Raw genomic sequence first — 13,407 nt, 5'->3', positions numbered from 1 at the left:
CGTCTGGTTGTTTTCTGAATGATAAAGGGAAGACACTGGAGCATTTTAGGCAAACCAATACCATAATCTGATATAATGTCACAAATATCACTTTGGTAGCTGTGTACAGATTGTAGAGGGCAAGAGTAAAAATCTATGTCTTGAATAGGATAATTTCTTAGTTTTGAATAAATGTTCTGTGGTTAAATAAGATGTTAACATAAGGGGAAGGTGGGTGAAGGTACATGGGAACCATTTTTGACCTGTCCGTATGTCTAACATTATCTCAAAATTAACTGTTAAACAAACAACGAAGGTCTAAATTAGATGCAATATCAAGAGCAGACAAGTCCAGGAAAAAAAAAAAAACATTAAGAAAAAGAAAACAATGGATTCTCTCAATAACTGACTCTGGATAAAATATTTTCTTCTATACTAGCTTCCATATTAGAAATAACAGCTGGTACTGCTACTACTGCTTGCTAAGATTTTCCTTACCTCTAATCCAATAACGCCACAAAATAAGTACAGTTATTAATTCTACTTTACACAAGAAGAATCTGAAACTTAAAGAAGTTACTTACATACACAGAACGCAAGAAGCAGAACCAGGAGTTGAACCCAGGTTTCTCTGACTCTAGAATACTTTCAAAATCACCACTATGGAACATGGTATAATGCCCACTGGTGCACGCGCACGTGCACACACACACTCTTTCTCTCTCTTTCTCTCTCATGTAACATATTTTGTAGAACTCAGTTTGGGGAAAAAAATGTTCAGGCCTCCCCCAATCAAAATATGAATAAATTTATACACACTTGTGTATATATGTGTATAATTGCAGGCACTGACCCCTGATTAAGGATTGAATTTATGTTGGAGATACTTGAAAAGCCATTCTTACTCGTAACTCTCTCAGTCCCACATCTGTATCTGCTGGGCACTGATCTTGAGGTCTGTCTTAATCTCCAAGGAGCATGAAGCTCAGGATTTCTGTGACTTAGTTACAGTTGAGCCAAATTTTGTAGCAATGCCAAGAGGTACTTCTAGTATCACTGGTAAATGCTTAGCTGTTCCAAGATCTTTGGGATAAAATCTAGAGGCCATGTAAAGAAAGTGAGAAAATTATCCACAAAAGGAATCAAGAGAAACAAAAAGAAAATAACAGGAAGTAGATTTCTTGAGTTTGTTTGGTCAGCCTGCCCCCTTCTCTTGGCTCATTGTGATGTTTCTTTTTTTGTGTGTGAGGAAGACCAGCCCTGAGCTAACATCCATTGCCAATCCTCCTCTTTTTGCTGAGGAAGACCGGCCCGGGCTAACATCCGTGCCCATCTTCCTCCACTTTATATGGGACGCCGCCACAGCATGGTTTGACAAGCGGTGTGTCAGTCCGCGCCTGGGATCTGAACCCGCAAATCCCGGGCAGCCAAAGCCGAGCGCGCAAACTTAACCACTAAGCCCTCGGGCCGGCCCTCATGTGATGTTTCTAACTGTTGAGCTGACTGAGGGACCGTCTCCCTCCCCAATGGGAAGACCCAATGGCCATACAGCTCACACACGGCTCCTCTACCCCTCACAAGCACAGGTACACGGAGGAGTCACTTGCTGGTTGTCAGATGGACCTTTCCCTTTCTCTTCCTCTTAAGTGGCACACCTCAGCACCACAGCGGTTTAGAATTTGGGCACTAGACAGATTTGAGATTGAAACTTGGGTTTGTCACTTTAGCGAGCTGAACGAGCCCCAGAAAGATATGTCTACGTCCTAATCCCCAAACCAGTGAAAGTTACTCTATTTGGAAAAAGGGTCTTTGCAGATGTAATTAAGAATCTTTCGATGACATCATTGTGCATTATCCAGGTGGGTCCTAAATCCAATGACAAGTGTCTTTATAAGTCACAAAGAGGAGAGAGACAGAAGAGGAGTCAACATGACCACGGAGGCAGAGACTGAAGTGACGCAGCCACAAGTCAAGGAATGCCAACAGTCACCAGAAGCTGGAAGGGGCAAGGAACAGATTCTCCCCCGGGGCCCTCGAAGGGAGCGTGGCCTTGCCAGATTTTGCACTTTTAACCTCCAGAACTGTGAGAGAATAAATTTCTGATGTTTTAAGCCACCAAATGTGTGGTAATTTGTTATGAGAGCCTCAAGAAACTAATACAGTCATTTACTAGTTCTGCAATCCTGAGACAGCTTCTTAAATTCATCTGCAAAATGAGGAATCTAATGGTACCCACCTCACAGAACTGTTGTGAGGATCAAATACATGTAAGATTACAGTGCCAAGTACCTATCAACTCCCCAGTAAACTTTGCTTTACCATCATTATTGTTATTGCTATACAAAGGCAATTAAAAGGAAGGATAAACCACAAGGGCCTGTAACAGGCCAGTGTACCTGCAGAGGTGAACATTTCCAAGGCTCCTGGCTGGACCTCTCTGGTCTGTTTGACAATACAAGTGACCAAACTGACTATTCCCAAAGAAGAGGAACTTGGGGCGTTGGGTGGTTTCTCCTTTCACTTAGGCCTGGCAGCCCACAAAGAAACTGTAAGCCCTGGGAAACTAGCCTCAGAGAAGAGGTAAATGTCCTTCCATTCCCTAACTCTTTGCCATTCTTATTAAGTATCTTGTCTTTTCTTTGATGAGGTTTTTGATAATTGCTCTGGATGAGACCTGTAGGGAGAGTGCTTTTTTGTCCACTTCCTTATGCTTTCCTTAAGCAGAGTTCTTGGGGAAAAAGAACAGTGGATTCTGAGGGCACTTGAAAGAGTAGGTAATTCTAGAACAGCTGCATTACCTTGAATCATCGGGCTCAAGGAATAAAATCCATTCCTTTTATGGCTGTGGGTAGTAATGGCACAGCCAGAGCCTCACTACAGGATCACAGGCAAGAAAAATAACCTTACTTTTTTTTTTTTTTTGCAGTGGTGACTTTATCCATTAAACAGAAATTTCATGACCAGTTGACCCTGGAAGAGTATCTGCATGTGTGTGTGACAGTGAGTGAGAGATGCAAATACACACACACTCGCGATGTACCCCCTGCCTTGGGTAGGAGGAGGTGACTATTTCCACATAGACTGTTTCTTTTTTTTTTTTTTTTGTGAGGAAGAACAGCCCTGAGCTAACATCTGCCATGCCTCCTCTTTTTTTTTTTGCCGAGGAAGACTGGCCCTGGGCTAACATCCATGCCCATCTTCCTCCACTTTATATGGGACGCCACCACAGCATGGCCTAACAAGCAGTGTGTCGGTGCGCGCCCGGGATCCAAACCAGCAAACCCCGGGCCGCCGCAGCGAAGTGTGCGCACTCAACCGCCTGTGCCACCGGGCCGTCCCCTAGACTGTTTCTTATAATGTTTTGACATTACTAATTCACCAGTCAACTGATGTCTTTCCCTTGTGGAGGGCAATTTCCATACTATTTTTCTCTCCTCCTTTTTTCTCCTTTGCTCTTGCTCTGTTCTTAGCTCAAATGGCAGCATAAAGAGTATAAAAATGGAAAAGGTGCTTGAGTAGGGTTTGGCAGCCTGACAGTACTGCAAATAGGAACTAGAGTTTCAGGGAGTATGTGATCGTCCTGCCACTGATGGACCTACCTTAAGGGGCCCAAAAGCCTACTGGAGGCAAGACAGTACCCTGCCAAAGATTGCTCACTCCTGGCAAACCCTATGAAGCATTATGGACATCTAGTGGCTGCTCAGGATAATGCCTCAGGGATGCACGTCAGGGTAGGGAGTGGTCTAGCCCTGGGCTTTACGGGAGCCCAATTATCTTAGCTGGGTGAGGCACTCCTGGCTTCTCTTAGAGTCAGTCCCCTGGATGACCATTTCTTCCCCTTTTTATTAGCGGTCCAAAGTCACTCAGAATGGCAGGCTGGCTCTACCGAAGACCCATCTTTAATCCAGTTCAGCAAAGTATAATGATAGCACTTGTATACAAAACCACAGAAGACAGGCATTTGGAAATATCTTCAAGCTCCAAATTTAAATGCCCATTAGCCATACATTGTCATCTTGACTGCGGGGCTGAGCTCAGAAGGGACAGACTGATATTAATTAGTCACGTGGCTTTAGGTAAGGCACTATGCCTCTCTGAACTTCATTAACGGCATTTGTAAAATGAGAGGTTAAATCCAGATGATCTTCAAGGTCCCTTTTAGCTTTAACATTGTGTGATCTATGAGCCTTTTTCTTTTTTTTTAAAGATTTTATTTATTTATTCTGTTTCCCCCCAAAGCCCCAGTAGATAGTTGTATGTCATAGTTGCACATCCCTCCAGCTGCTGCACGTGGGACGCGGCCTCAGCATGGCCGGAGAAGCGGTGCGTTGGTGCGAGCCCGGGATCCGAACCCAGGCCGCCAGCAGCAGAACGCGAGCACTTAACTGCTAAGCCACAGGGCCGGCCCTATGAGCCTTTTTCGAAGCTGGGAAAACACAGTCTGATCTGCTCTGCTCTGGCACTGTGGATCTCGAGATTAAACTGAAGGAAGCATTTTCTTCTCAACTTTGTGGCTCATTTCCAAGACTTGGCTACAATCCCAAAGGATCAACATTCTTAAAACAGCTACATATCTGAGGAGGGGCAGGGATCATGGACTATGAGAGCTGGAAGGAACTTTCTAAGCCCATTTCCTTAATTTTATAAATGAAGAACCAAGGTTTAGAACTGTTTTAAGATTTCTCACATATCTAATCTGTGGCAGAGGGAGACTAGAACTCTGGTATCCCAATCTTAGAGCAGGTACCAAGCTGCTGACACAGGCCTTGCCCAATCACCGGCTGGCTTCTCCAGCTCTCTGGCTTTATCACAGCAGTCTCTCTGTGTGAAATAACAAGTAAAAACATTCTCAACCCAGCGTTTCTTCCTTTTCTTCCTAAGTTTAAGCTTTTTTTTTTATTCCTTGGTGGCACCACTCCAAATCAAGGAAGCAGTCAGAACCAGGGGCTAAGAGGAGCAACGGATGACGGCTAGATGATACTCAGGTTACAAGATCAGAGGCTTCAGTGCCACTTTCAGTTCAGAAGGGCTATGTGCTACGATGGCCCCACAGCCTCCTTAGTCTGGTTTGTAGCTTCTACGGTGCTCTCTCAGTCCCAGCTGGCCTACAGAGGGCAAAGCAGCCCCATCTAGAACTCCACGGGCTGCAAGAAGCTTGGACATATTCACCTTCGTCAATCAGTCATAAATATTTACTAGGAGACAACCTCATTACTAAGTACTGATTTGATCCAAGGCAGCCCACCCTCATATCCACCTACACAGTATGTGGGCAGAACCTTTCATTTGCTGGGCCTGGAGCTGAACAGATGGGGCCTAAGTTTGCCTACACCAGCAGGGAACTAGCCTAGGCAGAGCCCCACTTTTTGCCTGAGGAGGGAGGGGCAGCCGTACTCCAGTGTGCCATCCAGACCCCGGCCAGGGTGTCCTCTGGCACTCCATCAGCTCCATGCCAGCTGTGGCAAGGAGAAGCTCCTTTCACTAGCGAGTTTCCCATTCTCCTCTACAGATCCCTGTCAGGCTAAGTTGACATTTCCCGGGTCTATAAGATGGTAGTGTCCTGCCTGAGGCTGATGATATGCATTGGGGCATGAGTCAAGAAAGCAAAAAGGGGTGCTAAAGAGCCCAGATGGAACCAAACCCTAGCATCAGGGTTCAACTTACACCCATTTCTCTCTCATCCCTTCCCTTGATTAGTCATTGTTAGTGAAGCAAGTTAAATAAAGGATCTATTTTTGCAGCCCCTCTTCTCCCACCCTTCATTCTATTTCTCATATATCCTTCAATGAATTTTTTAATACAGTCTTACCCCCAACCCCTTGCCTCCACCATTTACTCTATGCAGAGTAGGCACACTGGACATTTTTGTTACAGGGATAAAAACACTGGACTTAGGGCTGGAAGACTGGCTTGAAATGCTGGCTCTGATGCCTTCTAGGGATATGACCTTGGGCATATTCTTTGCCTGCCTGAGCTCAGTAACTCTACCTGTAAAATGGACACTACTGAGGCAATTATTAAACTGGGTAAATGAAGATTAAACAACAACGGATATATATACCTCTATTTAGCCATCCATCCATCCATCCATCCTTAGTACAGCAGAAACAACCTAGCAGATAAACATCCCAGTAAGAAACCTGAGTTCTCACTGATTGGGAGAAAACTCTGGGGAATCACTTCCATGCCCAAGTCCCTACACATATGAGCTCTGCCAGGGTTCAAATCCTGCCTCTACACTTACTATGTGATCCTAGGCAGCATATTAACTATTAACGTTATTATTTGACTACAAATGCATAAAAAAAGGTCTTGGTAAACAATGAGGAATCCAACTTGCCTACAATGAATCTTTCCAGGACTTCAAGAATTCTCTGGCATATTTAAGGAGGTTCAGGTTACTGGACAGCAGACACTACTGAGATATGGGTGTGGAAGAATCCAGAGAGCTGAGATATCCAAGATCTCCTTCTTAAGCAATAGCCCACCTCCAGGTGATGGTTTAAAAGCAAGCTTGCCAAGAGAGGGGGCCGGGGGTGGGGAGCAGAAGAGTCTGGAGGCAGCCCTTGAAAAGAAGCGGGACTAAACGGAGGCCATGTTCTACCAGACTGGCTTCCCAGGGCTTGGCCACAGCCGCCCCCCCCCACCCCCGACAGGGAAAGGGGCAGTCTTTTTAGGGGTTGGGAAAAGGCTGACCTAGTCCTGTTCTACACTAGTCTGTCAAACACTCCAGGGTCTCCTCTCAGCAGAAATAGGAGCAGGTTGCTACGCAGTTCTTCTCAGGGAGTCCCAGCTCCCTGAGGAGCTGGTGACGCTGCTCAGGGGGCAGAAGGTCTAAGACCCATTCCCACTACCTACATTCTCTGGGTGCCCGGAGAAGAAAGGGGCATCACAGGGCTTCAAAAAGTGAGAGGGGCGGCTGCGGCTCCATGAATGAACGGGTTGTGCTGCGTGTTCTGGGGGGGATCCTTCCTAGGGGCCCTTGTTCTGTCCCAGGTTGTCATCCCCCCGGCTCCTCGCACTCGGTCTTTCCTTCCGCAGTTTGCCTCCTCCGCAACCCTCATTAAGAAAACTATCATTTAAAGCCCTAGTTAAAGCCAAGTAGGGGGTGAGGAAATCTGCGAGGGAGGGGGCAACACGGATAGGCATCTGTGCAGCAGCACAGGGCTGTCTGCGAAGGCCAGGCTCGCGCCCCTCTGGCTCCCAGCGGTCCCGGCCGCCCCCGCGTCCCCACCGAGCAGCTCCGAACTCCGCGTACGCGGCCGGGGCCGCGCGGCCAGGCGCCCCGTCAGCAGTCGGCGGGGGTGAGGATGACGCGGTCCGGGCGGGAGGCCCGCCAAGTGCAGCAGCCCCGCCGCGGGCCACCCCGCCTCCGGGCAGCCGGCCCCTGAGCCCACCTCACCCGGAGCCGGAGGGTGCCCAGCACCCGCGTGCGGGGCGGGGGCAGGGGCGGGGGCCGGCGCGGTCTCTCCCGCAGCAGCCCAGCGCTGCTCCAGCCTATCAGCGGCCACCCGGCGGCTCCCTCCGACCGGACCAAAATAGCTGCGACCGCCTGCGACTTGCGCGCGGCCCCTCACTTGACGCTGACTCCGGCTCGCTCACCCAGCCCGCTCCCCTCGTCCAGAGGGGCGGGGAGGAAGCGTCCGGGGAGGGGGGTGGGGGGGTGGGGGAGAGAGAGGAAGCAGGAAAGGAAGGAAGGAAAGAAGGGAGGGAGGAAGTCGGCTGGAGGCGCGGAGCTCGGGACTGCGCGGCGCGGCGCTGGAAGGCGCCGGCGTTAACCCCTCGAGGGCAGGCAGTGGAGGGGGAGCGGTGTTAATACATAAGAGCACTGCATCACGCTAATCTTCTCCCCAGAACAGTATGCGTCAGCAGTACATTCACGTTCTGACTGAAGGACAAAAGGATGAGAGAGCAGTCTGCGTGGCTGCTGCCTGCAACACTGCGAGCCCGGCGCGAGGAGGAGACGGTGGGTGCCGAGCGCAGGGGCCCCGTCGCTACTGCCACTGCCGCCGCTAACCAGCAGGGACCATGTTCCCGGGCTCCGGAGCGTTTCCTGCAGCCGCGACCCCCGCTGCTCACGCCGCCGCTGTCAGCGCTCTGGCCGCTGCAGCAGTCCGTGTGCAGCGCAGCCACTGAGGGCACCAGGGGCCAAAGCCCCGAACTCGCTCCCTCTGCACAAAGCCCGAGCCGCCGACGCGCCGGGGGCCCGGCTGCGGCGGGCGGTTGCGCGCCACCCAGGGCTGCGGCCGCTGCCGCCGGACCCGCGCCCGCCCCCGGACTCCCTGAAGGGGCCTGCGGTGCGGGCGCGACCTGGCCGCCGCGCTCCTCTCCGGCCAGCGGACCCGGTCCCGGCGCTGCCTCCGCGCCGCTGCCCCTCAGGGGGCTGGACGGATTACTCATCGCGCCAGCAGACAGCGGACTGGGAACTAAGCCCAGTTTTGGTCTTTTTAATCCTTACGAGAAGAGGCGAGGAAGGAAGGGGGTGTGTGTCTGGGGAGGCGAAGAAGCCGCGGACACCTCCTCTTAACTCTCGCAGCACCGCGAGCTACCGTCTGCATCGGCTGCCTCGGCCGGCAGCGGCCGACGCCAGGACAGGACAGCGCAGCGGCGACCCGGCGCGGCCTGGGCGGCTTCGGGCGCCCCCTCGCTCCCCGTCGGGTGGCGGCCCCGGGAGCGGGCTCGGGGCGCCGGAGGCACACGCCGGCGATGAAGCGGCTTCCCCCTTGGCTGGTGCGAGCCCGTGCCAGGGTCCAAGGACAAAGCAGGGAAGCGCTGGTGGCGCCGCTCCTCGGGCTGAGGGGGGGGCATGCACCTGCATAGCCCGCCGGGCCTGGGCTCTCCCCGGCGCGCCTCAACTCCGCTGCTTCGCCGTAGCCTGTTCGGGATTTACTAGAAGCCATTTTGTCTCCCCCACCCCTCCCTTCCCCTCCCCTCTGCCCTCCCCACCCCCTCCACTTCCCTTTTGTTAATTAAAACTAAGAAGTAAGAATGGGAACGATGTGGCCAGCTCCCGTGGAGAACGCTTAAGGACACCACGCCAATTCTTCCCTTCCTTCCGAGGTAGGTGATAGCGAATAATTGGGTGGGGATGGTTGCAATGGGGGAGAGAAAGTCTCAGCTTTCCGAGGGCTTGCCTTGAGGGGGGCTGGTGGACGAGGGGCTGCTCTTTAGTTTTGGCATGATTTTTTTCGGCCGATCTGCTCCGTCTCTCTAATCGCCCCCTCCCCACCTCCTTCTCCAGATGGAAAGAGGAGCTCCTAGCTCACTTAAGCCGGGGTAGGGCTGGTTCTCCTTTCCAAGCCAAAATCCCAGGCGATGGTGAATTATGAACGTGCCACACCATGAAGCTCTTGTGGCAGGTAACTGTGCACCACACCTGGAATGCTGTCCTGCTCCCCGTCGTCTACCTCACGGCGCAAGTGTGGATTCTGTGTGCAGCCATCACTGCTGCCGCCTCAGCCGGGCCCCAGAACTGCCCGTCCGTCTGCTCTTGCAGTAACCAGTTCAGCAAGGTGGTGTGCACCCGCCGGGGCCTCTCCGAGGTCCCTCAGGGTATTCCCTCCAACACCCGGTACCTCAACCTCATGGAAAACAACATCCAGATGATCCAGGCCGACACCTTCCGACACCTCCACCACCTGGAGGTCCTGCAGCTGGGCAGGAACTCCATCCGGCAGATTGAGGTGGGAGCCTTCAACGGCCTGGCCAGCCTCAACACCCTGGAGCTGTTCGACAACTGGCTGACAGTCATCCCCAGTGGGGCCTTTGAATACCTGTCCAAGCTGCGGGAGCTCTGGCTTCGCAACAACCCCATAGAAAGCATCCCCTCTTATGCCTTCAACCGGGTGCCCTCCCTCATGCGCCTGGACTTGGGGGAGCTCAAGAAGCTGGAGTATATCTCTGAGGGGGCTTTTGAGGGACTGTTCAACCTCAAGTATCTGAACTTGGGTATGTGCAACATTAAAGATATGCCCAATCTCACGCCCCTGGTGGGGCTGGAGGAGCTGGAGATGTCAGGGAACCACTTCCCTGAGATCAGGCCTGGCTCCTTCCATGGCCTAAGCTCGCTCAAGAAGCTATGGGTCATGAACTCACAGGTCAGCTTGATTGAGCGGAATGCTTTTGATGGGCTGGCCTCGCTTGTGGAACTCAACTTGGCCCACAATAACCTCTCTTCTTTGCCCCATGACCTCTTCACCCCACTGAGGTACCTGGTGGAGTTGCACCTACACCACAATCCTTGGAATTGTGATTGTGACATTCTGTGGCTAGCGTGGTGGCTTCGGGAGTACATACCCACCAATTCCACCTGCTGTGGCCGCTGTCATGCTCCCCTGCACATGCGAGGCCGCTACCTGGTAGAGGTGGACCAGGCCTCCTTCCAGTGCTCTGCCCCCTTCATCATGGATGCACCTCGGGACCTCAATATCTCTGAGGGTCGGATGGCAGAACTTAAGTGTCGGACTCCCCCTATGTCCTCTGTAAAGTGGTTGTTGCCTAATGGGACAGTGCTCAGCCATGCCTCCCGCCACCCACGGATCTCTGTCCTCAATGATGGCACCTTAAACTTTTCCCATGTGCTGCTCTCAGACACTGGGATATACACATGCATGGTGACAAATGTGGCAGGCAACTCCAATGCCTCGGCCTACCTCAATGTGAGCACGGCCGAGCTCAACACCTCCAACTACAGCTTCTTCACCACGGTCACAGTGGAGACCACTGAGATTTCGCCTGAGGACACAACGCGAAAGTATAAGCCTGTTCCTACCACGTCCACTGGTTACCAGCCGGCATATACCACCTCTACCACGGTGCTCATTCAGACCACCCGTGTGCCCAAGCAGGTGGCAGTACCCGCGACAGATACCAATGACAAAATGCAGACCAGCCTGGATGAAGTCATGAAGACCACCAAGATCATCATTGGCTGCTTTGTGGCAGTGACTCTGCTAGCTGCCGCCATGTTGATTGTCTTCTACAAACTTCGTAAGCGGCACCAGCAGAGGAGTACAGTCACAGCTGCCCGGACAGTTGAGATTATCCAGGTGGATGAAGACATCCCAGCGGCAGCATCTGCAGCAGCAACAGCAGCTCCATCCGGTGTATCAGGTGAGGGGGCAGTAGTGCTGCCCACAATTCATGACCATATTAACTACAACACCTACAAACCAGCACATGGGGCCCACTGGACAGAAAACAGCCTGGGGAACTCTCTGCACCCCACAGTCACCACTATCTCTGAACCTTATATAATTCAGACCCATACCAAGGACAAGGTACAGGAAACTCAAATATGACTCCCCCTCCCCCAAAAACTTATAAAATGCAATAGAATGCACAAAAAAAAGACAGCAACTTTTGTACAGAGTGGGGAGAGACTTTTTCTTGTATATGCTTATATTATTAAACCTATGGGCTGGTAAAAGAAACAGATTATATTAAAATTTAAAAACAAAAAATCAAAACAAAACTATTTTCTAACTTGTAAGTTCTATTTAAAGGGGTAGTGGGGTTCTTGGGAATGTTGTGGGGTAGAAGCCACCAGTCAACTTGTTATGCTGCCAGAAGGGACTTCTGGCATAAGGTTGAAACTGCTAAGATAAAACAAACTAAAACAACAGCAAACGTCCCTAAAGAGGTAGAGTGTGGGCTGCTGAGGGGCAGCGGGGAGACTGAATCTGTCATTTTTTAGAAGATGCTTCACAGGATGCAGGAATACCCATTTCTATAGATACCTTTCTTAAGTTGAGAGCTGTCTTTGCAGATTTACTTTATTTAAAGAAAAATACAAAAAAAGCACCAAGAATAGGTACTGTGCTAAAATGTTGAGAGGCAATAATTTTTTTTCTTCAGAGGCCAAGGGGAAGATAGATCTGTAATGTTTTTTTAAACAGGAAAACCACCAAAATCCAAATGAATCATTAAAGGGGCTGAGTCTTTATGCCTGTCCATGTGCACAAGTCTCCTTGGTTTGTGCACTGGGACACGCGTGTGCCCTGCCTGACAGAGCGCTTCAGGAAGGAGCAGAGAAGGAAGGGTCTGGTGTAGCTCTCAGTCCAATATTTCACATTGCACCAGATTCCTGCAGTTGGGCTTAACCCACTCTGTGCAAGGCATGTGTCTATTCAGGGTTTCCCATGAGAAGGAGGAGGCCCCTGAAGGGGGTGCGGCAACAGAGGTGGGTGGGAAGGGAGAGCAGGAGCAGAGAGAATGTATTCACAGGAGGCCATAAGTTAGCATTGTGCCATGTCCACCTGTTGTTCCCGGTATCTGACAAATGATTGTAGACGATGATGGCATTTTATGATTTTTAAAAAAGGTTTTGTTTGTTTTAAGGTGGAAAGGGAGGAGAGGCTGGGAGTGGGGAGCCTGGGGGAGTGGAAGCTTTTCTCATGCTTATGATTTGGTGACTATTCTAAATGCTGATTCATTAGGGATTATTACAGCTGATGTCAACTGGTCGTGGTGATGGGGTGGGGGCAGAACATGAGTAGAGAAGAAAAAAGAGAGAGAAAAAGGGCACAGGCTTATTTAAAGTAAAATGAAGGCTTTCCCAACCAGGATGGTTCACAAAAAAGATGTGAAATCCACAGTTACTAAAACAGAAGTGATCCACATGCACACGAGTGAGTTCTGCATGGAGTCCTGTGGAACACAGCACAACAGGGGGAAGGCTTCCCTCTCCCATGCCAACCTCGGGAGGAGGTGGAGGAGAAGGGGTGGGCGTGGGTGGGGAAGGCAGAGATCTCTGTTATTCTGGTCCATTTAATGCTGTAACTTTTCATTTATTATTTTAGCTTTAAAAGGAAATAAAGGGTTCAGATTTGAAAGGGGGTGGGATGGGTGGGGGGGAATGCCAACAAAAGAACACTGATTGTAATGTGAGAAAAGTGTATTTTTGTATTTTAATAAATATTGTTCAATTTTTAATTCAATGTCCCCAAAGGGTTAAATTGAGTAAGACCCTGAACCTATATAGATTCTTAAGAGCATCAACCAAATAATTTCTATTTAAAGAGAAGAAGGGAAGGGGAGGGGAGAGGTCAGGTGGGAGGGGAAGACAATGTTAAATTTCTTTATGGGAAAATGCTAAAGCTGTCAACCTTTCCTTAGCTTAAATAAACGCACCCCGATTCTAGTGCACCTTTCCACGAGCTAAGTGTGTTAGTCCCTGGCTTTGTTGGGGATAGAACCAAATTCCCTACGCCCTGGAAAAGCAGGGGAAATGGGTCAGCCTCAGCTCCTGGGACCTGGCCAGAAGTGAAATGCCACCTCAGCAGAAGCTGCTAGTCAGGCAGCACCAGCTCTACCCAGGGACCCCGGATTTAAGAGGTCTGCAATAATGTTGTTGGGCTTAAATTTCCCACAGGCAGTGTTGCTTCTGTTCTCTGGGTACTAAATAGTCAAATGTGTCTTGGTGGTGGT

General features: G+C 50.6%; 2 protein-coding genes across 2 annotated transcripts in view; one reads left to right on the top strand and one right to left on the bottom strand.

Moving 5' to 3' along the window:
• Window positions 1-13,407, bottom strand: part of SND1 (staphylococcal nuclease and tudor domain containing 1) — a 422,021-nt gene that overhangs the window by 54,947 nt on the left and 353,667 nt on the right. The window lies entirely within an intron of this gene.
• On the top strand, window positions 9,311-12,690 carry LRRC4 (leucine rich repeat containing 4). Its single transcript, XM_004418727.3, has one exon. The coding sequence runs from the start codon at window positions 9,321-9,323 to the stop codon at window positions 11,277-11,279; it is 1,959 nt and encodes a 652-aa protein (XP_004418784.1). The 5' UTR covers window positions 9,311-9,320; the 3' UTR covers window positions 11,280-12,690.

The sequence above is a fragment of the Ceratotherium simum genome, chromosome 1 (assembly GCF_057802395.1).
Source record: "Ceratotherium simum simum isolate JZ-2026a chromosome 1, ASM5780239v1, whole genome shotgun sequence".
In the NCBI taxonomy this organism is placed as follows: domain Eukaryota; kingdom Metazoa; phylum Chordata; class Mammalia; order Perissodactyla; family Rhinocerotidae; genus Ceratotherium; species Ceratotherium simum.
The sequence above is the reverse complement of the archived record's forward strand: the minus strand, read 5'-3'. Positions and strand labels throughout refer to the sequence as shown.

Excerpts from the sequence above, each read along its gene's own strand:
- LRRC4 (XM_004418727.3), top strand. The coding sequence starts at position 9,321 with ATGAAGCTCTTGTGGCAGGTAACTGTGCACCACACCTGGAATGCTGTC.